This window comes from Leopardus geoffroyi, chromosome B2 (genome assembly GCF_018350155.1).
Source record: "Leopardus geoffroyi isolate Oge1 chromosome B2, O.geoffroyi_Oge1_pat1.0, whole genome shotgun sequence".
Taxonomy (NCBI): domain Eukaryota; kingdom Metazoa; phylum Chordata; class Mammalia; order Carnivora; family Felidae; genus Leopardus; species Leopardus geoffroyi.
In genome coordinates this window covers 124,756,104-124,782,634 of record NC_059332.1, presented here as the reverse complement: position 1 = coordinate 124,782,634, position 26,531 = coordinate 124,756,104, and the positions used below count along the sequence as shown (strand labels likewise).

The 26,531-nt window shown below is 44.6% G+C and overlaps 1 protein-coding gene across 5 annotated transcripts in view; it reads right to left on the bottom strand.

Moving 5' to 3' along the window:
- The window catches only part of ARFGEF3 (ARFGEF family member 3), a 184,220-nt gene extending 157,967 nt beyond the window's left edge, over positions 1–26,253 (bottom strand). For 4 of the 5 annotated variants that reach the window (XM_045499782.1, XM_045499783.1, XM_045499784.1 and 1 more), the window contains exons 1-2: positions 26,049–26,253; positions 17,191–17,242 (exon numbers count right to left, since the gene is read on the bottom strand). In XM_045499782.1, the coding sequence (XP_045355738.1) occupies positions 17,191–17,242; positions 26,049–26,133 (137 nt within the window). In that variant the 5' untranslated portion in view covers positions 26,134–26,253. Of the gene's footprint in view, positions 1–5,241; positions 5,346–17,190; positions 17,243–26,048 lie in introns of those variants that run through there. The other variant, XM_045499785.1, reaches the window with a different exon arrangement.
- Between the last annotated feature and the right edge of the window lie 278 nt (positions 26,254–26,531).

The window sequence follows — 26,531 nt, the reverse complement described above, 5'->3', positions numbered from 1 at the left end:
GCCTTCCGTCTTGGATGGGGGGTGTGACGACTGCAGCTGCAAGAGCCATTGGTGGTACAAAAAGCCACATATAATGAGGGCCAGTAGGTTCCCAGACGTGAGGAACCTGGGCCCCGTCTTGTTTAAGCCACAGTTAGGCTTTCTATTACTTACAGCCGAAGGCATTCATAACTCATATACTACCAACGGCTATTTCTAGAGAAAAGCCAATATTCAGGTAATATTTCCTTCTGTCCCAATACATTTCCCGAAGGTGAAAGGGAAAATGAAGGAACAGACAGGGACAACAATAATTCCTATTTTAACATATCTAAGTGACGGGTATTTGGCAAATATCCGTTAAAGACATAGATTATATTAGTTAAAAGAACAACTTTCAAGTCAGACCCATACTTATTTTTTGTCTATTTTATTTTATTATTTTACTTTATTTTACTTTGATGGCAGGGGGGCACAAGGGAGCGAGGGGCAGAGACAGAGAATCCCACGAGGGGGAAAGGGAGAGAGAAGCAGGGCTCGGGTTTTTACCCGACGCGGGGCACGAGCTCACAAACCGTGCGTTCATGACCTGAGCCGAAGCCAGATGCTTAATGCCTGAGCCGCCCAGGCACCCTCAAACCTGTATTTGAACCTCTGTCTGTCCTGTGTTAGCCATGTGACTTTAGGCAAATGACCTTATCACTCCAGCCTCAGTTTTCTCATTAAAATTTAGGTCGTATGAGTACCAATTGTACTTACTGTACGATTAAATAAGATAACGTATAACGTCACTAGCACAATTCCTGGCAAAGATCGATGTTTCATAATTGGTTACCTTCAATATTGTGGGGAGGCACATTACACCACGTGCCTGGGTATAAGGGTGACAGAGTTGAGAATCTAGCTACCGGCAAGCACATAAGGAAATCAGTTATCTGGGGCAGAAGAAGGCTATAATATGCACCAGTGTGCATACTGTGTGGGAGAGGGTGACAAAGCCCCACGTCTAGGCCCTCACATCTTGTAAATGCCACAGACATCTCAGCGGTCTTCCCTGACCATTTCACGGGAGTTACCAAATACTTAATGTAGAATTTCCTTACCCTTCTCCTGCAGAAGAAGTAAAAAGGTCAACAGAATGGTCAAAACGCGGCCAGACAATAGGAAATGGATTCCAGCGAGAGATCTTCGAGGCTGCCAAATTCACCTAGCCCCCTCCCCTCTCCGTCCCTGAGGGTCACGTGGTTTCTTTTAACATGGGTGTATCAGGGAGAATGCTTTCAGCTCCAAGTGACAGGAAATCAACTCCCTAAGTAGCTTACACATGGAGACAGGACAGTCAGAGGTTCAAATACAGGTTTGAGGGTGCCTAAGTGGCTTGTACATGGAGGCGGGTTGGCCCCAATTTTAGGCGATTCGGTGCTCTGATGACACAGCCAAGAAGCCAGGTTCTTTCCATCTTCCTCCTGGCCCACCCTCTTAAGTGTCTGCTTTACCACAGCTATGGCCACTCCAAGCATCATTTAAATGTGGTAAGTGTCAGGGAAGAAAGAACTTCACTCTCACAAGTCTGAGAGAGCATCCCTCTCCCATTCCATGCGGATCCATCTGACACAGGGCACACCCGTTGGCCAAATGGGAACGTCGCGCCTGTGATAGGGCAGCCTCCTCTGAGGCAGACAATAAAAGCAGATCCTGTTACCCACTCAGGTCCTGTTGGTGGTCGGAGGTGGTGGGATGTTGGGAAAGCAACCAAAGGTCTCTGTTCCAGGGGAAAAGGACGGAAGGCCCAGAGACTCTACAAATGCTGACAATTATCTCCTAAACTAGGAAACCCCCTGCACGTCTTCTGGTTCAAAACCAAACTATTACCTTTAGGCAGGTATGTGGTGTGGTACTACTGGGGTTTACTTCCCCTGCCCCCATCAACAGCCACCCTCATCCTGGACTGGCCCAAGAGAAGCCAGCTCAAAGAACCTTCTTGAGTCTATAAGCAACAATGGAAGAGGAAGACAGAGTGACATTAGATTCCAGTTTCCTTATTTCAGATGCTGGAATTTATTTTAACCAAGACTTTAAACTGCCACAGGGAAGTTGTGCAGATCGAGCCTGCTCGGGCTGATTTGCTTCTAGTTCCCAAGGGACCAATCAGTCCTCCCTGTATTCTTAGGAATCAGAAATAACACTACTTAAATTCAGATTCTTATCGGCTCCTTTGTTCCTGGAACCTGTTCTGCTATCTAAAAATCACACTTTGAAACTCAGCACTAACTGGGGGGTGGGGGAAACAAAAATAAACCAAAAAAACTTGAATCATGCTGCAAACTGCCAAAACACCATACGCCTATTTTCTATTTTATCAGAGTGATATTACACTCATGATTTGATGTACGTTCTGCAAAGGACCATCTCATTTAAAATCTTATGTAATCTTCCTAAGACCCCAGTAAGGAGTATTATTTGCAGGGCTATGACAGGGCAATTTCATAGCTCTGCGGGATGACAGGTGACCCAGGTGACAGTTCTACAGGTGCATGAGACACAACAGAGGGCCATCTATCTCTCTACAAAGCGTAATAACAGGATTGCTGCGCAGGCCTAAAGCTTGGAGCCCAAGGACAAGCCTGGCAAAGGCAGGGCTAGGAGGAGTTCCCGTTCTCAGGTAAGAGGAAGAGCTGGAGATTCTTATGAATGAAGGATTCAGGATGCTGACAACTAAAATGGGGAAGACGTGGTTCTCAAAGGGTAACCTAGATGCCTGAGACCCTTTCAGAGGGTCCACGAAGTCAAAAGTTTTTCCATTCTCAATCTCTCAGGAGTATAGGGGGGACTTTATCAAAAAAGAATACCCACAATTATCTGAAAAGGCAATTCAGATTCCTCTCCCATTTTAAACTGCTTATCTGTATGAGGCAGGATTTTCTTTATCGCCTTCAACCAAAGCTACGTATTGGAGCAGATGGAATGCAGAAGCAGAGCCGAGATTCCAGCTGTTTTCCTTTTATGAAGCCAGATACGAAAGATTTGCAAAAAATGTAAAAGTCGTCTCACTAAATTTTTCTTAGTTACTTTTCATAAAAATGTCATTCATATTAACATACAATAGGCTTGTTACTTTTAATGAATATTTAAAAAAATTTTTTTAATGTTTATTTTTTGAGAGAGACAGAGACGGTGTGCAAGTGGGGGAGGGGCAGAGAGAGAGGGGGGACACAGAATCCGAAGCAGGCTCCAGGCTCCAGGCTCCAAGCTTCCAGCACCGAGCCGGATGCGGGGCTCGAACTCACGAACTGTGAGATCATGACCCGAGCTGAAGTTGGACGCTTAACCAACTGAGCCCCCCACGTGCCCATGAATTAATATTTTTTTAAGTTTCTGTTTTAACTTATAATGTGGTAAATATTGATAGATATAATACAAAGATTTCCCTACAAAGCGCCTTGGGATCCTCAATAACTTTTAGAAGTGTAAAGGGCTTTAAGACCGAACAGTCTGAGTACTGCTCCATTAATGTGACAGCTGAATGGATAGGGAAAGTGTGGCGTGAGTGCACACACACGATGGGGGACATTACTCAGCCATAAAAAAGAAAGAAGGAAATCGTGCCCTTTACAGCAACATGGAGGAGGCTTGAGGACATTATGCTAAATGAAATAAGTCAGAGAAAGACAAACACCGTGGGATCTTACTTTAAAGTTCTCCTCCCACACCCACGCAAAATGGTAGCTATGGGAGGTGACGGACGTTCACTAACCTTACTGTGGCAATCACTTTACAAGGGAAACATATATCAAATCATCATGCTGTCCGCCTTAAACTTACACAGGGTTATGTCGCTTATATCTCAATAAAGCTGGAAAAAAAAAATATATGCCTGTCACACGGCGGGGACCTGAGACAAAGCCCTGTGGGCTAGCGGCTCCTCTCCTGCTCAAACGCTCAGCAGATGAAAGGAAGGAGGAGGTAAATCAGAGGCTCTTCTCCTGGACGGGAGGCGGCCAGCAAGCATGCTGAGCCCTTCTTTGGGGAGACAGAGTCATTCTCTGTGGTCCCACTAGGGTCTCTCTAGATCGGTTTTTCTCTGCATCTACTGGTCGGTCAATAATCACACTGGGGAAACAGAGGCACCCGGGCACCTTGCAGTGTCTATCTTCGTTTGTGGAAGCTGACAGGCAAAATGACTAGTTCAGGGTCCCGATGGTCATACGTGGCAGAACTGGGACTTGGAGCCAGGACCTAGTGTATCACCATTACCGTTTCCGTTTCCTTTCTCCTCAAATGGTGCGCTCTTAGAGGGGAGACAGTCAGTGTCCTATTCCCAGTACACAGGATGTGGCCCAGGGATGCCTGTCCCTGCCTGCCACTGCCTCTTCCACCACAGCCGAGACCCCCTCACACTGTCCTCCTACTGTTGATCGCAGCTCCAGACGCCCCGACTAGAGATGCTGGCATTCAAGACCGAACGCTGCAAGTGATCTCACGAGCAAATATTTATAAAGGCGTCCCCTGTACTGGGTGCTTGGGTGCACACACCTTAAACCAACAACGGTTCTCTTTCTTAATCAAATATCCTCTTGACTTTAAAATTACAACTATATGTTTTGCAACGTCTGAAACACACGAGTGCTCTCCTCCCCACTTGCAGCAAATGTCAGGTTACTGGCCTTGTCTTCCACAGCCAGCTTTATTTCAGAAGTGGAGTTAAGATCCCGGAGGGCAGACACAGCAGCCCTCCCCAGGTCAACCCAGGTGGCCTCTGTGTCCAGGCCCCTCCCCACCAACCACAGCTGGACACAGTTTCCTGGCTTTTTTTCTGCCAACACACTCTGAAATAAACATACAAAAGCCCTTTTGTCTTTGAAAGATTTTTTCTCCCAGCTGGCAAATACAGAAAAACAAAATGGGGCTTACAAAAGAAATCAAGCAACGGGGAAGTTACAGGTTCAGAGGCCAAAACACCCCCAACTTTAAAATACAATAGTTCTCTCTGGACTTCATTAAATGAAAAGTTAGTCCAGGTCTGCTCCCACCTGAACGTGATCTATGCTGGATGCGTTTCTTCAGTTTAGGCCTAACTCGGTAAAAATCAGTCCTGCACTGAATCTCCTCTCGGTAATTCTGCAGGCTCCTGCGGCATAACCCTCCCTAAAGAGACCACCTTAGCTGCTGCTTAGCAGTTTCCTCAGTCAAGTGAGCAGAAGCTCCGAGCGGTAAGGGTTTGCTAATTACGTAATGACTCAGGCTTCCCCGGTGGGTACTCACATCAATTCCAGACCAGAGTCTTTGATCTTAAGGTCTCCTTCTGCCTCACAAGGAGGAAAAGTCAATTTAGGTCATTTCCTGGCAAAGTCCTGTCCACACACTAATCTCAATGGCTCTAATCATTCCTGGTTCTTCCCTCAGCCTGAATGTATGACACGCCCTCTTTTAAAAGCCCTGACTCCTTGGAGATTGCATTTAAAGTTGTTTCAGCGCGAGGTGATCTTATCCGTATTCCTACATTAGTACCTTGCTCTCGTGAGTGAGCAGCAGCTAAATACAGATTTCCCAAGAGCTCTTTCCAACAATGGTGCTTCATCAAGTCATTTACTGCATGAAATTTAATATTCTATATGTCAGCTTTGCGTGTAAGTTACAAATAAGAAAAAATAAACCTCTGTGATAAGTCAGTAATGGCAGAGGGAATACCCCACCAGAGTTTAAGACAGTAAACTCTGGAGTCAAGCACAGTCCCGATTCTGCCCCAGGCCAGCTTGAGGAGTTTGGCCGGTCTCTCCAAAACCTCAGCGTCTCCCTTGCCTCCCTCACAAAAGCGCCGTCAGGATAGAGATCAGGATGCATAGCACCGAGGAGAGGCCCTGTCACACAGTGAAGGTTTTCGAAATGTTAACCTGTGTTCTCAAGTGTCCCGAAATTAGTTGAGAAAATACAAAGCCTGGTAAGCATGCCAAGAGGCATCGCATTGACAGAGTCCTGGCCTATCAAACAGGTAAAGGGAGAGTTCCAGGGTCAAATTTATTGGACTTAACTTGAAAAAGATACACCTGGGTATTGTTGTGTCATTACATAGTCGTACAGATTTATCAACAGTTCAGCTGCACACCTAAATGTGCAGTAAAACAAAAAGAGAAAAAATATAAAATATTCGACAAAGGAAGGTGTCCAAAGAAACTAAATATGATTTTAGTTTTTGCGCCATGCTTTCCCCAGTAGAAAAAAAGTCCTGCGGGGTGAAAAGGAGACATACAAACAACTCACTGAACCATTTCCATCACCGAATCAATAACCTCCAGTCCCTGCCCATCTCTTGGAATCCACTGTTATAACCCATCAATAGAAACAATTTCTCAGAGGCATACTTTGAAACAAAGCAGGAAATTTGGACCTGAATCGCCTATAAGGCACAGTTTAATTATAAAAACCAAACAGAATAAAAAGCCTACCTTCACACCATTCAAAAAAAAAAAAAAAAAAAAAAGAAAGAGAGAGAGAGAGGCTTAAGAAAGAAAATTTGTGATTAGATGGTTATATTTTTCTCAAAATGGAGTTTTATGTTTCCTTGCAACACTTCCCTTTAGAACCAAGGGCTATAAAATAAAAACATCAACTGGCATAAAGGAGTGATGAGTGGCCATGGCTATTCTCAAGCATTAATAGTATCTGGTTCACATTCCAAAATATCAGCCAAGCCCAAGATCCCCTACATCCTACTTTGGGTGGGTTATCCACTTCTTTAATTGACTGCATCATTTACAGGGGCTTTTAGGGCAGGGGCTATTAACAAGGAGAAGCTTTATAATGGAGAGCTAATTGTAGGTCCTCCTTATCAAAGGGAATAGAACACAAAACCATTAGGACTGGCCTACGGGCTGGCAGATAACACACAGAAGAAGGTTTTTGTAAGTGAGGAAATAGTATAGTATTGTTACTTATGCTATTTGTTGTTAAAGGTGACAGGAATACTCTTTGATTCCCATAGCAGCAGGGGAAGGAAAGAGAAATCAGATCTTTGGGGCACCTTGATTTCTAACAAGGATTTCAGCATCCCCGCTGCTAAAGGCTTCTCCACATGCCCCATTCCTTTTGCCAATATTTGTGGCCAACAGGGAAATGTCATTCTGCTCACCTGTTTCGGGCAAGCCTGCTCCCAGGAAGCTGGAACACCAGGTCAGCTCCAGGGCAAGTCCTTGTTCCCTTAAATGGTCCCTATCCACCTCCAGCAAGGTTGACAGAGTCTCCTTCCTTCCTTTCATGACTTGCTGACACAAAGAATTCTCTACAACTTGAAAATGAGCCAGGCTTAGATTAACCAAACTGTCTTAAACCTCTTCTTTTTTAAAAAAATTGTTTTCCTATTGCACAACCAGCAAAATATCAACAGAGCCAAAATTTACTTGCATTTGCATGCCTTTGCCAAGGGAAGTCAGCTGTACTGGGGAAGAAAGGCAGAAGCCAGAAAAGAGAGGAGCCCTCAAGATGAGCTTAAACCCGTGAGAAGCACAAATGTTTGCAATTCACCTGGAATAGCCTGGAAGCCTGATAAGCAGCACCTACCCTGCACTTAGGCCACAGCCTCCATTCAGTTAGCACAAGCTGAACACAGGACCTGGGAATTCTACAAGAACATCCTTCGCTTCCTTCTCTTGACCATAGGATAGCAAGGGGAGCCCAACAACTTCTCCAAGATACAAGAAAGGCAGAAACAACGATGAGATTGAAACTGCCTGCCAAAAACCACTATTGAGGTATTTGCGGTCCTCATCCATTTTATTTATTTATTTTTTTTTAAATTTTTTTTTTTCAACGTTTATTTATTTTTGGGACAGAGAGAGACAGAGCATGAATGGGGGAGGGGCAGAGAGAGAGGGAGACGCAGAATCGGAAACAGGCTCCAGGCTCCGAGCCATCAGCCCAGAGCCCGACGCGGGGCTCGAACTCACGGACCGCGAGATCGTGACCTGGCTGAAGTCGGACGCTTAACCGACTGCGCCACCCAGGCGCCCCAGTCCTCATCCATTTTAAATCACAGTCTTTCCCAGTTGATGTGGATACGGTGACTTCTTCAATTAAAAAACAAACATAAATTTTGCACATCCTGTAGAAGTGGCTCCAGGGTTCAAAACAGAACTAAAACACTAAAATAGATCAAAGCAGCAGAAAGGCAATTAAAATGAAACCATACAAGGCATGGAAAGCTATTATGGATGGTTCTCTCAAAGCATAAATGCTGATGAATGTGCTCCCATCCTGCAGGAAAGATCAGTAGGGCCCCCCATCAAGATAGGGAGGAATGTGCCAACATCTGAGTTGAGAAAAGGATGTGGACCAGGCAGGCAAAATGAAGCAGAAGGCTGGGCAGAGGCTCAGCCAGGGTGGGGACAGGAGAGGTGTGGGGGACACAGACAAGGGCAAATGGGAAGAAGGGCTGTTAGAGTCTTTCTGGGAATAACAACTGGCAGGAGAAAAGTAATTAGGCTGAGATTGGATGTGAAAAATCACAGAGAAGGTAAGCAAAAGGCAGCTGGGCCATGGCCGGGGGAATGTCTGGGATTGCTGTCAAAGGGGCACTAAGAAATGCCAACAAGAGGTTCATTGCCATTGGCTGCCTTTTAACAAGACAGGCTGAGGGTTCCCTGGACCTTTTTATCTCATCGGTACCAGTCCTGTTGTAAATAACCTGGGCTAAGAGAAGGGGCAAATCCTGGATTAGAACAGGATGGGGGTGAAGGTTCTTTAGTTCTTTACAACAGGAATACTCCACAGTCAAATTCATGTTGCGAGTGTGGCAGGGCAGGCAGCTTCCCTCTTCCAAGTGGGCCAATGAGAGCTGAAACCCTTGGAGAGTCAATGTCCTTTGGCCCAGCACATTAACCAACTCCCAACCCCTGATCTAATACACGTCAGGCTAGTTGGGGCTTTGGTTGACGAGAGAGGGAGGAATTTAAGACTCTACTAGCTGAGGTCAATGGATTGGGTGCTAGGCTTCTGGTTCTACTCTCTGGGACCAACCCCCTCCCCCTGTCAGCCAATGAGATCTGAGAAGTTCTATTGCCAAAGTTGAGATTCCATTCTGGTATGGATTCTTTCAAATACTATGTTTCCTCAGCCTCTGGAGAGGAGGGTACAGGTCCCCTGGGATATGTACGGCAGTGTGGAGAAGCAGTTTCATCCTACAAGCATTTACAGGGCACCGAACTAGGGATGAAAAGATGAATAATTTACATATATGAACTCCTTGAGGATAGGGTCTCAGAACAGAACCCCTAGACAACTGCCGATACAACGGGTAAGCGCCATGAGAGATTTATGTATAGCGAGGGCACAGAGAAAGATCACTTCTAGCAAACACAGCTCAGCCTTCAAGGAGAAGTAGGAGGATGAAGTGAGAAAGCCTGTGTGTTATGACACTCAGTGGACAATCTTGACGAAAAGGGCAGGTCAGAAAATGCCCCCCTCATGTTTTAGTGCCCCATATAAAGGGAGTTTGGGATCGCTAACGAAACACCTCAGATCTCCTGCTTTAGTCTAAGCTTTGGCATGCAGAAGAAAGATTTGTAACAAGCAAGCTTTATTTCAGCTTCTGAGATGGGCCCAGGAAGGAGGAGGAACAGGTGCTGGGAAATGCCTTCAGTAAAACATTAGTACACGTGGGAGAGTGTATCCTGGAAGTAGGGTCTTACTGAGCACAGCCTTCGTCCTAGGAAAGAGCAGTTTTTCCTGATAGTACATGTTGCCAAGGCTCCGCCCAAAGCAGGACAGAAGAAACAGTCTGTGTAATCTAGAGGAGGCAGAATAAAGCTTGATTTGAATATGGATGGCCCCAGCAGCCATGAGAACTTTCTAAGAGTGCAGGGCTGGAACTTGGGTGAGGTGGGTGAGGCACTGGCCTCGGGCACAAAATTTTAGGGAGCATTAAAAAACTCAATCAGTTGGGGCGCCTGGGTGGCGCAGTTGGTTAAGCGTCCGACTTCAGCCAGGTCACGATCTCGTGGTCCGTGAGTTCGAGCCCCGCGTCAGGCTCTGGGCTGATGGCTCAGAGCCTGGAGCCTGTTTCCGATTCTGTGTTTCCCTCTCTCTCTGCCCCTCCCCCGTTCATGCTCTGTCTCTCTCTGTCCCGAAAATAAATAAACGTTGAAAAAGAAAAAAAAAAAAAAAACTCAATCAGCAAGATCAATAATATTCTAATGCCACATTTTTTCCTTTTGAAAATTCCAATATAACAAGCACACAGTGTTATATTCGTTTCAGAAGTACAATATAGTGATTCAACAATTCTCTAAATTACTTAGTGCTCATCCTAAGTGTACTCTCTCACCCATCCCCCCCACTCACCTCCCCTCTTAGAGCCATCAGTTTGTCCTCTATAGTTACGAGTCTGGTTTTTTGTTGGCCTCTTCCCACTTGTTTTAGTTCTTAAATTCCACATATGAATGAAAGCCTTTTTGACTTTCTCTTATTTTGCTTATCATTATACCTTCTAGATCCATCCATGTTGTAGCCAATGGCAAGATTTCATTCTTTTTTATGGCTGAGTAATATTCCATTGTGTGTGTGTGTGTGTGTGTGTGTGTGTGTGTGTGTGTGAATATATATGTATTCTTTTTTTCTTTTTCTCCATATCCTCACCAACACTTGTTGTGTCTTGTGTTGTTTTCTTTTTTTTAACCATTCTGATTGGTGTGAGGTGCTTTAAAGCCACATTTTAAAAACTCGAAATGAATGCCAAAATTCCATGGCAAACGAAATGCCAAATTTTAAATAAAGACAGGATCTGGCCCTGTACTTGCCTGACTTAGCCTCACTCACCTCACCTGCTCCTGGTCATGGGGGAGTGAACCTCTTGGAAATCTGACAGGGGAGGCAGAGTAGTTTGTCAGAGACCCAGGCAGCTCAACCAAGACATCAAACTTGTAGTGGCCTAACGTGTCTGGGCCTCGGCATGGAGTGAAAAGCATCCTCCTTACAGATTTATGTAGAGTTATGTGAAGATGTCCAGATCCACAGCCACCAGAATTTGGAGTTCCAAATCCACTAGAAAAGACAGCAGGCAAGCCATTCTGGCCCAGTCTCTGGGTGAGACTGACCACACCCAGCCAAAGCTCAGAAGCAGAAGAACACTGCAAAACTCCATGAGACAGGGAAGAACATTTTTTAGGAATGTGCCAGCAGGTCAAGAATGATCTGGTGGGCGCCTGGGTGGCTCAGTCAGCTAAGCGTCCGACTACGGATTTTGGCTCAGGTCACGATCTCATGGTTTGTGAGATCGAGCCCTTGGGTCAGGCTCCACACTGTGTGTGGGGCCTGCTTGGGATTCTCTCTCCCCCTGCCTCTCTCTGCCCCTCCCCCACTCATGTGTGCACATATGCATGCATGCATGCATACACTCTCCCTCTCTCTGAAAATAAACATTAAAAAAAAAAAAAAGAATGATCTGGAAGAGGCAGTGACTGCATACAACAATGGTACTGAAAGGTCCACAGAAGAACCCTTTTCTTTTTCACAATTAGGGTTGGATATAATATAAACTCTTCAACATTTCTGAGAAAAAAAAGATCAGACGGAAGCAGGTATCATCTTAACCAAGCCACGGCAAGGACAGCGGGGTATGGAGAGGGGGATGGCTGATGAATCAACTTGCAAGAAGCTGAACATTCCAGAAGTTGTGGTAACTCCAGGTAGGCTTAAGCCAGGTGCTCCCCGCCAGGCAAGGCTGGTGACAGCTTCACAAAACACAGACATCACACCTGAATATTCATAACAAAAACCACAGTAGCCCTGAAGAGTCCGTAAATGACCAGGCTACTTTGGTTATATCGCTTGATTCCCAAACCACAGGGAAAAAGCAAGGAGGTTTAGGGGGTGAGAAGATAAAGTAGAAAAGTGTCAGAGACCAGAAAACGTTTTGTGTTATTAGCTACTAATATTTCTTGATCAGTAGCTTCCCAGGCTAATTTATCACTTGGCGGAAAAACCAGTGGCTAACAACAATGAAGTCAAGGACTATTAGTGGTGACTTGACTTGGTCAGAGATAGTTCACCAAGTCTATCCCAATTAGGAAGCACCGAAAGTTGCCTTCTGCTTATCAGACAAGTAGGACCTGGAAGTGGAAACCCCAATCAAAGGAAGAGCCTGAGCTACTTGATGACCTCCTTCCTGAGTATAGGGACACTGTGATGGCCCACGAATTCATAGGTTTTCGACCCTGTGAAGACACGGAAGGCCTGAAGTTTAAGAAGAAGCAAACGAGGAGCAAAGACAGTGAGGGTACGGGCTCCTCATGGCGGAAGATAAGGACTTCTTAAAGTTCCACTCCCAAGTTCAAAATCAAGACTTAGGGCAAGAAGGTAGAATGATTCTCACGTAACTGTCTACTAACAAACTCAGGAAAGGTCACCCTGGAGCTTCCTCCATCCCTGACGTTGAATCTCACCGGCACTCTGCATGAATGCCTATCTCTGTTGCTACAGCTGGTAACTTTATAAACCAGGAGAGTGGACAGTGGCTCAATGAAGGAGCTTGAGGGGGAAACAGGCAATGCCTCTGATCACTCCTCAACTTCACCTACAATGTTTTATGGTGGGGCTTCCCCCCCGACAATGCCCTACACATGACTGAATAGGGCACTGTGACTAAAATCATTCACGTGACAGTAGTCTACTTTGGACTACTGTGGTTTGTACAAGGAGTCCTCAGAGCAATCAATGGTAAAACAGAAGTAATACGACCATAGGTCTCTCGAGGTTTCAGTCTTCTTCTGATCGGAGCTATCATTCCTAATATATGCAATTGAGCGAAGCAATATTAGCAATGATTTATCACGATGTTAATATATTTATCATAAAAAGCAATCCATCAGTGGCAAAAGAAAACTTAAGAAAAACAGCACAGCAAAAGTCCTTGAGATTTGAATTATTCCCTATTGCCCTTTCCAAAACAACAAAATACCTGCAAATAAACACTTCTAAGTGATTATCAGAAATGGAAACTGAATCTGAAATATAAAATCAGGAGAATACAAGACATAGTTAATGAATCTGCTTTCTTTACCATATACTAAATAGAAATATAATTGAAGAAAAAGATTTAAAACATAATTGAAGACAAATAATCAACGTATCCAAATTCTTATGCACAAATATTTACAGTCACTAGATTTTTTTTTTTTTTTTTTTTTTTGAGCAGGTACTCAAACAATAGAAAGACGCCCTCTTAAATAACTGGACAGAGTAAGTACTCTCGGTTTAAAAATTCCTGGCAGTGGAATCAAAGAATCAAAGGAAGACTGATTTCACAACAAAAGAAGAAAAGCCCATTACAGCATATCTCACTATATCACTTCCCCTTATGATAAAGGGAAATAGGAAATCAGACAAATATTGATTCAATGGCTCTTTTTTGTCCTAATGATGGCTTATTCCTATACCCTGAAAGAGGCCTTAAAAACCTCCCAACTATTGTGAATCACAGTCAGACCGAAACCTCCTTATATATATAAAATCTACCATAAATCTACAGTCGCTACCACAAAAACAGTGTTTTCCAGCTAGGTATTTCTTTATCCTCCTCCCTCTGACTATAAAACCTTTGAGTGCAAGGCTCACATCTGCTTTGTCTCATTTATATGGTTTAGTTCTCTGTACAAAAATGGTTGATAGACCTCACTGCACGCCTGGAATACAAACACATTCCTTTGCACACAAGGATGGCATCACCAGCTCTTTATCATTAGGATAAACACTCCGAATTATCTGCTAACAACGGTGAAAGCACGAAAACACATTATAGATAGATAGATAGATACAGATACATATATAGATACAGATACAGATACAGATATAGATAGAATTCATCCACAGTTCCTGGTCCACCATCCCTGCCACCAGTTTGGTGACCCCCTTCTACAGGTTATACAAGCTGGCAAGCTGGCTCGGGGTAAATCTTGAGGCCATGGGTGAAGTAAAGTTAAATGACATGGCTGAACGGAGACCAACCATGTTTCCGTTAATACCACACTTTCTCTAACTCATCTGCCCCCCGCCCCAACACACACACACCAAGAGTTGGGAAAGACCAGTTGTCTTTTGATGGACATTCTTAAGCAGTAGGCCAGGAGCCTCTTCTGGTATCACTGCTATGTTCTTAGGCCTAACACTCATAGGCAGAGCTCTCATCTCAGACCCAGAACCACAGGAAGCTCAGCTGTCAGGTTCAACCACTCTCTGGATTTGGAAGTAGCTTTTAGAGCCTTTCTGGCTCCAATAGCCACTAAGAAAAATGTAAAGTTCTGGTTTGCCCATATTTTAAATTGACATTTACATTTCTTCGTCGTAATTTTAATTACTTGAAAAGGCTATAATTCTGGCATATTGGAATTATTACAGTTTTCAGTTAAAACATATCACTTATTTAAATGTATTAATGAAATCGAAATACCGCACCAATTTGAAAACCAGCTTCATCCATCAAAAAAGTATATGAGCAAACTTAAAAAAAAATTTTTTTAACGTTTATTTATGAGAGAGACAGAACACGAGCTGGGGAGGAGCAAAGAAAGAGGGAGACACAGAATCCGAAGCAGCCTCTAGGCTCTGAGCTGTCAGAATGGAGCCTGCTGCGGGGCTCAAACTCATAAACCTTGAGATCATGACCTAAGCTGAAGTCAGATGCTTAACCCACTGAGCCACTGAGGTGCTCCTATGAGTGAACTCTTCAGAGTAAAAGATGCTACATTGTTCTCTTTTCTCCTTGAACTTGTATTTCCATTCTGCTTCCCCAACTTAATTTTCTCTCAATATTATATGTTTTAATTATGTTTTTAATGGTTATTTATTCTGAGAGGCACTGTACATGAATGGAGCAGGGGCAGAGAGAGAGAAAGAGAGAGAGAGAGAGAGAGAGAATCCAAGCAGGCTCTGCACTGTCAGAGCAGAGCCCAATGCAGGGCTTGATCCCATGAACCCTATGATCATGACCTGAGCCAAAATCAAGAGCCAGATGCTCAACCACCCAAGCTACTTAAGCGCCCCAATATGTTTCAATTCTTGAGAGCTTTTTTATTAATCTCCCTACTATATTTCTGTGTATAAAATGTATACAAAGTGATTTTTTAAAAGTCTCCTGTGCTCATGAGGCTTAAAAGTGTTTACTTTTCTTCTGGCTTGAGGTACCATTATGAATGCACCTAACTGATACAAACAGTATTAATGATTATATATAAGAATGTTAATGTAGTTAACACGAAAAGTATAATTTTATCAGAAATGCATTCCTAAAGAAACAGATCGGTAGGCCTTGTTTACTTTTATCTTCAATTACTTCATATATCTATGGATGAGTATCCCTTATTGCTAGAATAAGGTGGGATTTAACATCATTTCTAGACTTTTTCACTCTTACAGATGTAAGCAGTAAGAAAACTTAGTTACATAAGAATGAAGGAGACTTGGCATCAAAACATCTTTTTTTGTCTATTATAACTAGAAGAGGTCTTCCTTCAATGTTGCTGAAAGCCAAGAAGTAAAAACTAACCTGCAAAAAGATGTGTGGTCTGGTCATTACATTCATCCCTTTTACCAACACAAACACTAGTATTTTCACAGTCCTTTGTTGGGGGAAGACATTTCTGCACCCCCGCAGAACATACCGTGGTAAGATTCAGAATGGGATGGGTAATGGCGATGCTTTCCTTGCTCAAGGGGAAGAAGAGGGACTATAATAGGTAGGCTAGAAAAGGAGATGTGGCAAAATCAGTTTTTGGAAAGGGCACCTATAGATAATGAGGACCAGGAAATCATCTTCCTTAAACTACCTATGCCTTCGTATCTCTAGGAGAGTCTTCATGTTCTCCTATGTGCATGGGTACCCCAGCTGAAACACCACCCCCAGCCCCCCTGGACAAGAGCGATGCTGGCAGCCATTCTGTCCATTTAGCTTTATGCACACAAAAGTACGTGTGGTTTGATAAACACATGAATTTCCTTACAATATATCAGCTTGCAGCAGATGCTATAGGAGAAGCAATAAATTTTTAAAAGACACAGAATCATAATTCTTGTTCATTCTACTTGCAGATATGGAAAACGCCTAATAAGTCATTATGTCCTGACAGTTTAGGACTATACTCAACAAAAGACTGTAAGTTCAATATTTTTAATAATGTCCCAAAACATCTGGAAACCATCCAAAGGTCTAATACTAAGAAAATTACCAGGGTGCCTGGGTGGCTCAGTTGGTTAAGCATCCGACTTTTGATTTTGGCTCAGGTCATGATCGCACGGTTCATGAGATCAAGTCCCACATCAGGCTCTGCACTGACAGCACAGAGCCTGCTTGGGATTCTCGCTTTCCCTCTCTTTCTGCCCCTCCCCCCACTTGTGCACTCTCTCTCACTCTCCCAAAATAAATAAGTAAACTTAAAAGAAACTTATTAAATAAATGTTAGAGCAGCCATATAATGGAAGAATATACAATATTTTAATTTGAAGAACATATATTGACATTAGAAAATGTTCTTCATATGACATGGGCTGAAGAAACAAGCAGGAAACAAACAATTAAAATTTCATATTAACTTATAAAAATATGTATATGTAGGAAAAAGTCTGTTAAGAAAATCTATTAAACTGTTTTTAGCGGCTACCTTTAGGTGGTGTAATTATGGGCAACTTTCTTATTTGTTCTTTCCAAATCTCCCACAGAGGGCATTTCTCTCATTGATGAAGGATGATGGGGAATTGTCCAGAAGGTGGGGAAAATAGACTCACCATCTCAGGGCTGTTGTAGGTGGCCAGAGTTTGTGAGATAGTGTTCAGCCAAGGGGCTGGTGGGAGTTAGATCCACCCCACAGGGTGTAGGGCTGCTTCTCCCCAGTGGGGGTGCCATTTCCCAATCTACGGTCAAAGACTTTGTCCACTGGCTACATTCTTATTGAGGTTTTAGTCATTTTTCTCCTTGACCAATTTTATCCTTTCATCTCACTTCCTCAGCTGTTTCTTTCCGATTACTGACTTCACTCATTCCACAGATACCTAGAAATCACCACAATCAGGTCCCCATCATGCTAACCTCATGATCTATCCCATTTCATGGATGTAAAAAAGCCATTGGTCCACAAGTAAAAGGCTATAAGCTAGTACGATTATCTGGGCCTTCAGGGAAACCCAGTAGGAGATTTTTACTTTCACTATGTTATACAACTCCGGTCTCCTTACCTCAGCAAGTGTGGGGGGATCTTGACAATGGTATCCACACCACCCAGGGTTTCTGCAGAAGGAAAATTACAAAGTTAAAAATAAATATGTATAGAGTGCTAATCTGCAAATAAATATCATGGTTAGTTTTTTTTTCCCCCTAGAAAATCCTATAATTATAAATTGGTCAGTTCTCAATTAGCTGCATGCAAGTTATCCATACTTCAAAATCCTTCTCCCTTGATAGCTCCAAAGACGCCCTTAAAGAAGTTTAAAATTAGGATATATTTCCCTATAGAGATACAAAACGAATAGTTAAATTTTTAACCTGAACTGGAATGCCAGTTTAACCTATTGGCTAACTGGCTAAAATGCTGTATTCTTGTAATAAAAAGCAGAGAAAGGACAAAGGACACAAAAGTAAACACAAACTCTTGGGATGACATCAAACTAAAAAGCTCTTGCAGAGCAAAGGAAACCATCAACAAAAACAAAAGGCAACCTAGTGAATGGGACAAAATATTTGCAAATCATGTGTCTCCTAAGGAGTTAATATCCAAAATATATGAAGAATTGATACAACTCAACACCAGAAAATACACAAATAATCCAATTTAAAAATGGGCAGAGAATCTGAGTAGGCATTTTTCCAGAGAAGACATACAGATGGCCAACAGACACATGAAAAGATGTTCAATGTCACTCATCATCAGGGAAATGCAAATCAAAACCACTGTGAGATATTAACTCACACCTGTCAGAATGGCTAGAATCCGAAAGGAAAGAAATAAGTGTTGGCAAGGATGTGACAAAGGAGAACCCTTGTGCACTGTTGGCGGAAATGTAAATTGGTACAGACACTGTGAAAAACAGTGTGGAGGTTTCCCAAAAAATTAAAAATAGAACTACCATTCAATTCACTAATTCCACTATTATGGGCTCCTTTACTCAAAGAAAACAAAAACACTAATTTGGAAAGATATATGCACCCTACATTTATCGCGGCATTATTTACAATAGCCAAGATATGAAAGCTACCTAAGTGTCCCTCAATGAATGAATGGGTAAAGAAGATATAGTATAATATATACAATGGAATACTACTCAGCCATAAAAAAGAATGTGACATCTGTGACAACATTGACGGACCTAGAGGGCGTTATGCTAAGTGAAATAAATCAGACAAATACGAATACCACATGATTTCACTTCTATGTGGAATCCAAAAAACAAAATAGACCAAAACCAAAAATACACTCATGAACACGTACAGAGAGCAAACTAGTGCTCACCAGAGGGGAGGGGTGTGGGGGATGGGTGAAATAGGCGAAGGGGATTAAGAGATTCAAACTTCTAGTTACAAACTAAGTAAGTCGCAGGGATGAAAAGTACAGCATCGGGAATATTGTCAATAATATGTTAATAATTTTGCATGATGACATGGTAACCACACTTAAATGTGAACATTTTGTAATGTATACAATGGTCAAAACACTAAGTTGTACACCTGAAATCAATATAGCATTGTATGTCGACTAAACTTCAATTAAAACATAATGGGGCACTTGGGTGGCTCAGTCAGTTAAGCATCTGACTTTAGCTCAGGTGTTGATTTTGTGGTTCCTGAGTTCCAGCCACGCACTGGGCTCTGCACAGACAGTGTGGAGCCTGCTTGGGATTCTCTCTCTCCCTCTCTCTCTCTGCCCTTCCCCAACTTATTCTCTCTCTCTCTCTCTCTCTCGCTCGAAATAAATAAACTTAAAAAACTAATAGTAAATATAGAAAGGAAAGCTATTTCCTTGAAAATACTGTTTCAATACCCTTAAATAATAATTTATACTTGTGAGAGACTTTGCAGTTGACAAAGCATTTTATGCGACATCTCTTTATTCTCACGCACACTTATGACGTGATATATTCAACTTTTTTTAAATCGCCCTATAGCTAGGGATACTGAAAGGAGGCTCACTCTTAAATCTCATGAATTCAGGCTGGATGTTCAATACTTTACCATTGTTGTGGATTATATACATTACTTCTGCCTCCAATTGTAGAGAAAATGAAACACGATTCTTTTTCTAAAAACTGTTCTTTTTTTTTTTTTTAAGCTTATTTATTTATTTTGAGAGAGACAAAGACAGCGTGAGTAGGGGAGGGGCAGAGAGAGGGAGAGAGAGAACCCCAAGCAGGCTCCACACTGTCATTGCACAGCCTGATGTGGGGCTTGAACCCATGAAACCACAAGATCATGACCTGAGCTGAGAAAGAGTGGGGCGCTCAACCGCCTGAGCCACCCAGGCGCACCCCCCAACCTAAAAACTGTTCTATTTCAATAGCTCTAACAATTCTGCACCCAATTCTGATGTATGTGGGAGGAGGGGGAGGGGGAGGGGGAGGGGGGAGGCTTCCCCATATGAACAAGCAATTCTCTCACACCAGCTGAGTGTCCTACAATTTAACTCAATTCTGATGCTATCTACCTGGAGAGAGTATCAGATCCCACGGGTTAAGGGCTCAGTCCTCCAGGACTGCACCCCACCCCCCCTTCAGACACTAATCCCAAATCCAGGTTGTCACCTGGGCTTCTGACTGACCGGCTGTAGGTTGAAGGGTCTAAATGGCCCCCTCCTTGGGTTCAGTTAATTTGCTAGGATAGCTCGCAGAACTCAGAGAAAACATTTCACTCACTACATTCCTGGCTCATTATAAAAGGACATGACCCAGGAATGGCCAGCTGGAGCTGGCAAAGGAGACAGAGCCGCCTAGTGAAAACATGTGGTACGCAGAGATGCATACGTCAAGGTGTGGTGAAAAAGCGTGGAGCTTCCACACTCTCCGAGGTTCCCATTCTCCCCACACCTCCGTGTGTTTACCCACCCGGGAGCTCTCCACACTGTGTTCTTTTGGTCTTTTCATGGAGACTTCATCACCCAGGAATGATGACACCCTTGGCCATCGGAGACCAATCTCAATCTCCAGCCCTTCTCCTTTCCCTGGACGTCTGGGGTGGGATTAAAAATTCCAACTCTCTAAACACAGAGTTGCAGGTTCTCCTGGCAACTGGCCCCCATTCTTAGGTCACTTCACTAACGTGGCACAAACCACTTTCTGGTTCTCTTCACCTAGGAAATTCAAGGATTTTAGGGGCTCCGTGCCAGAAGCCAGGACAAAGACCAAATATATATTTCTTATTAGAAATCCCAACATCACAAACTCCAATTTGTTCCCAGTTTTTCAGCTCAAACTGCGTTGACTCCTTTCTTCATCGTTTAGGGTTGACGAGCCCTGTCAACGTGAACCATGTTCATTGGAGGAGGAGGAAACTTTCTCCCAGCCTGTTAAAAGATCAGAAGGAAAAATGGACACGAGATGTATCCCTGAGACTCAGGAGTACGAACAGTCCAAAACGTGATGATAGGATCTGGGTCTGTTGTGGCCACAGGGACAAACAGTAGGCGTAAGCAAGAGGATCCGCAAAACAGAAAGATGGGATCAGCAGGGTCGGTTATGCTGTCGCCAACAAGGCCAACAGAGGAATGGGAAGAACTGAGGTCTGTCGTTAGGATGAGACATGATAACAAGAAAGCGAAGCCCTGAGATGCATGTGCAGGGAGCATATCCAAGACCACTCGCGTCAGCACGGCCTCCAGTTAGCAGGGCAGGGGCCAGTGCTCGGGACAATTTGATGCCGTTCCCCAAGAGGAGGGTTTGACACGAAACAACCAAATCATTGTAGTTCCCCTCATCAGAGAGAGGGGTTTCTGTTCAACTCAGGATGTTCAATAGTGCCCAGCCCTACAACTGCTAACAAGGAGCCCTGGGTCTGGCTGCGTTCCACTCCAGTGGGGTTGGAGGTAAGAGAAGAGGGCTCAGGGATAACTCCTGAGAAACTCAAACATTTTGGCTAGGGGTAAATGCTGGAGCTGGCAAAGGAGACTGAGCCGCCCAGGCGTGATAAAAATTGGCAGGGGGTGGTCCTGGAGGCCAGGGTCAGGCGTCCATGGGTATGTGCTGTGGGGCTGAGAGCGCCCTGCTGGACCGAGGTCTGTATACCTTAGCCTTCACCCTCCGTTGGTGGAATGATGAAGGAGGAAGTCCGATGGCAGTGAGCTGAAGGGTAAGTAGAAAGTGGGGATGTGGACACGATCACTACAGAGACTTTTTAAGAAGTGTGTGGCTGCGAGAATAACAGAAACTGTGGCTGGAAGCAAAAGTAGGTGGGAAGGTGGAGGGAAGGATGGCAGTGAATGGACTCTTCTTCCCCTACCCGGCGTCCCAGCCTCTCTCTAGTTTTCTTTCCCCTCTCCTCCATTTTCCAAATCCATTCTACACAAGTCCCCGGACATGTGTAAAACACTAAAAGTTTCTAAAATGAAGACATAGACCCTTCCAGTTCTGATGTTCTGACATCTTATCCCATCCAGCCGTTCCCGGCTCACATGCCTCTGGGATTGCCAGTTCTTGAAGGAGAATGCTATTCTCTCCTCGGTCTACAATCTGACCCCTTCCCTTATTCTTGTCTGTTCCCTAGTCAGACCCTTGTCTCCCTGACAAGAAAAATACATAACCTCGTTCACTCAAAATAGAGGAAAGATACATACCTATATTCCTTATCTGTAGTTACACAACCATTAAGAAAACTGATTTTCGGGGGCAGCTGGTTCACCCAGTCAGTAGAGCATGTGACTCTTCATCTTGGGGTTGTAAGTTCAAGCCCCACACTGGGTGTAGAGATTACTTAAAAAAAAATCGTTAGAAATAAAAAAAGAAAACTGATTTTCAGATAAGTGTTAATAACAAAGTAGAAAATAAAACCAAAAAACTAAAGTTAAAAAACAAAAACAAATGACAGTCCACCATATATAGTATAACCCTTTGCAGAAGGGAAATACTCCAAAATGTGATTAATGTTCTTTTGGGTGTTGAGATTACAAGTGATATTAGTTTTTTTCTTTATGCTGTACAAACATTTTTCAATGTTCTAAAATGAGTATAAGGTTATAAATAGAAAAAAAGATGAATATCACTTAAGACCCAAACGAGTGACCAATGGACTTTGTTTATTGAACATCTGCTTCTCCTCCTACAGGGGCAGAAGCCACAAAGAAACATCAGCAACAGTCCCTATGTTCAAGAAGCACTTGTCTACACTGTCGACCTTTGTTGTTTTGGCTGACCAGCATCCACTCCCTTGTCTTCTGAAACAGCAAGCTACCTTTGTTTTTAGGAAACCATCCCTTTCTGACTCAGAGATTTCATTAAGCCTTGTAGCCTAGGCCTAGGCCAGTTAGGCCATTCTATTCCTTAGCTAGAGGACTGGTTCGGGTACACACGTGACTCCTCAGGATCAAGAGAGAACAAATGAAACCCAAAACTGGGAGGAGTGGCTAGAAGAGCTCCAGTCTCTTGAGACAATTGGATGATGGGCCAAGTGGGAGATGACCTCTTTCTCCTGCGATGGTTTAGATATGGCAATGGCCTATCTCCTGTGATAGAGATGGTTTCAGTGGGAGATGACTCCTCCCTCCTGTGACAGGCTAAACGTCATGGTGACCCCTCTCCCCTAGGATGGTTCAAGCGGGAGATAACTCCTTTCTCTTGAGATGGACTAGGTGTGGAAATGACTCTTCTCTCCCACGATGGCTTTAGTGGGAGATGATCCCTCTCCCCTCAGATGGTCCAAGTGTGCTAATGTTTCTTTCTCATGAGATGGTCTAAATGTGATCATTCAGAAGCCCAAAGCCATGGAGACTCACGTAGAGCATGTCAGTCACCCCAAAAAGAGCAGAACAAGGTCCTTGAACAGCGTCTAATTCCTGAACAAAACTCACCCCCACAGCTAGCCTCACCAGGGATAGTGAGTTAATACACTGAATAAATTGTTTTGCTTAAATCAACTTGAATCAGGGTTTTGTTTTCCTTTGTTCTTCATTTGCTTTTGGTCTCCTGACTATGATATTTCTCAATTATCCTGGCCCTAGAAGAGTAGCTACAGCCAACTATAACCCAAAGTAGCAGGTGCTCTAAGACGGTCATGAGGGCAGGGCTCCAAACACAGAGGAGAAACTGATTCAACTGAAGAGCTCAGGAAATGCTTCCTCTGTGAGGTGGGCCTTAGGAGTCTGGAAATGGAATTCTCAGCATGAGTAAAGGCAGAGGAGTGTGCAGGGCACAGCGTGTTCAAGGAAGTGTTTGTGGTTTATTGAACCCTCGGTAGGGGGAGCAGTAAGAAAGAACAGCCAGGGTTGGATTCTGAAGCATGTTCTAAGGAATTTACCCTTTAATCTAGACAGAAATTATGGAGGTTGAGGAGGGGAAAGTGTTTACAGTAAAAAAAAAAAAAAAGAAAAAAAAGAAAAAAAATTGGTGGACCGGTGGAACATAGACTGGAGTGGGAAAGAGAACAGGAAACCATATAGCCTTTGTTCATGTTGCCTTCTCCCTCCGACATGCCCTTCTAACACACTCCTTATAGGGAGGAAGCATTTTACTCGTCCTTATATCCCCACCGCTCAATACAGGGGAGGCCTTCATAAATGTTTGCTAAATAAGTGAAGAAAAGAAGGACTCCACAGCTTACCTATTTTCCAAGTCAAATCTACTTTTTTTAATCAAAAGTTTTTTTAACGTTTTTATTTATTTTTGAGAGACAGAGAGCCTGAGCACGAGCAGGGTAGGGGCAGAGAGACAAGGAGACACAGAATCCGAAACAGGTTCCAGGCTCTGAGCTATCAGCACAGAGCCTGATGCAGGGCTTGAACTCACAAACTGCGAGATCACGACCTGAGTGAAAGTCAGACGCTCAACTGACTGAGCCACCCAGGCATCCCAACTCAAATCTACTTTATTTTTTTATTTTTTATTTTTTTAAATTTTTTTTTTCAACTTTTTTTTTTATTTATTTTTGGGACAGAGAGAGACAGAGCATGAACAGGGGAGGGGCAGAGAGAGAGGGAGACACAGAATCGGAAACAGGCTCCAGGCTCTGAGCCATCAGCCCAGAGCCTGACGCAGGGCTCGAACTCACGGACCGCGAGATCGTGACCTGGCTGAAGTCGGACGCTTAACCGACTGCGCCACCCAGGCGCCCCTCAAATCTACTTTAAAAGCCCACCAGCTCACACCAATTCCCACCACTCAACCCCTAACCCCACACACATGACCGCCTCTTTTGATGTTTTCCTGATTTACTCATTTCAACCTGTACAACGAATGCCAGGCCCTGTTACTTAACTATCTCGTGTACTGTCGTCTCCTGTTGGTAACTATAGAACAGTCACTGGGAAAGGAATCACATCCGCTCTTATAATCAGGCTGGACTCCAGGCTCGACTCAGATAGTCTACTTACTTCCCAGGTGGGTTCAAGGACTTAAACTCAGCAACACTGCCGTATAACTTAACAAGATGTTGAGTATCAAAATTTAAACATTAAAAATACTACATTACACTTCTCTTCCCTGTTATCTAAATCTGCTTAACTTACAGCAAAATAATAACGAACACAAGGAATGGCATGTTTAAAGCGCAGTCAAGCCCTGCTTTATTATGTTACTCAGCCATCTGTGACCCTTCATTAGAGGCATTTGGGAATCTAGCTCTGAATCACTCTGCTGAATGACAATGGCAATGCAAAAATAGTCCTGTGGCTTTAAGAGCCTCGCTGCTCATTTATATTTGGTCCATATTTCTGTAACAGTAAACAATGGTCAAGTTCTGCCTACGTGATAAAGTTCCTGGTAGAAAATGTGATGATAGGCAGATGTTAAAGAAAAATGATATTGCTATGATTACTTGTACACACACGCCCAACACATGTGAATTCGGATCTTCTAAGTATTAACAGAGTTGCCTAAAACATCATCGGATTCTACATCTAGAGGCAAACCTGCTAACGGCACTTATCTCTTTTCAGGTTGTACCACATCGGTGTCATAACAAGCACTGACTGCTTTCTGGTCAAGAGAGAAAGAGATGTAATTTTATTTTGTACCTGAATGGCAACCGAGGAATCACATGCAGGCTTGGGCAAGGCCAGGGCCCCACGGGGCTGCCTTGGTTTCTCCTCGGCCTTTCCTTCTTCCCATCACTATCACCCAAGGCATGCTCCTGATCCCTCTGCATTCCCAACCAGAAACAAAATTTTGATTGCCCAAATTCCTGCTTAATTGGAATGTCTTTTGGTCTTCTCTGAGGTGGAGTTCTGCCCCTTGGGTCTGATGGGAAACCCAAATGTGCCACCTGGAACTTATTTCAATGCTTGCATAGCTCACAAATTTAAAATCCCACCTGTCTGAAGGGCAGACCACAACAGAATTGCAGACGTGACACAATCCCACCCGTGCGTAATTCTTCATGTACAATAACCATGGAAGCCAATACTCAACAAGCCGGCCTCTATCTGGAAAATCAAATCAAATAAGCCATTCCTGGCTGGTCACATTCGCCAGTGTTTCCAGACGGGGGGTGCTGGTTCAACTTCCCTCTTCCCCACAGGCGCTTGGAATCGGGCCCCTGGATTCGCACCGGCTGGTGGTCCTAACTCGGAGATGGGTGACCATCATCCACCTTGCTGGGGATCTGGAAAAGGGGGCCTCCTGGCGGGGAAGACGGCCGTTCCCCGTTAAGGTTTACTAGAAGATACAGACCAGAGGGGAGGCGGATGGATGCTAACGCCCGAACCAAAATTCTCATATCCCACATCTAATCACTGAGGCAACTCTCGCAAATCGCGCGAAATGCATCCATCACCGAAGCTCCGCGGAAGCACCCCCCCACGCATCAGGGCCGGCTCAGCCCCAGCCCGCGCGGCCCTCCGGCGGCGGCGAGCAGGGGCGCGGGCGCCGACCGGCCGGGCAGGTGCCCCGCGCCCCGCGCTTACCCAGGGCCCAGGTGCAGCTCTCCTTGATGGCTTTGTACTTGCTCCCGGACGCCTCCTTCTGCAGCTTCCTCAGGATCTCTTCCATCTTGACCTTCGTAGGGGCCCGGCCACCGACAGCGAGAGGAGCGCGCGCGAGGCCCGGCCAGGAACGCCGCCGCCGCCACTGCCCGGCCCCGGGCGCCTAGGCGGCCGCTGCGCTCGCCCCGCTCCGGCCCGGCGCGGCGGCTGATGAATCACGCCCGCTCCATGCCGCGGGCCACGTCAGCCCCGCCGCCCCGCCCCGCCCGCCGCCCCGCCCGCCAGGGTCAGGTGCGCTCGGCGCGCGCGGCGGCGGCGGGCTGGAGGCTGGAGGCTGGAGGCCGGAGGCCGCGGCCCCCGACCCGCCGCCCGGGCAGGCCCCGAGGCCCCGCGGAAAGGTGGAGGCGGATGTCCGGAGCTGGCTCGCCGGCCGGGCGTTGGCCGGGCGCGGCCCGAGGGAGCGTC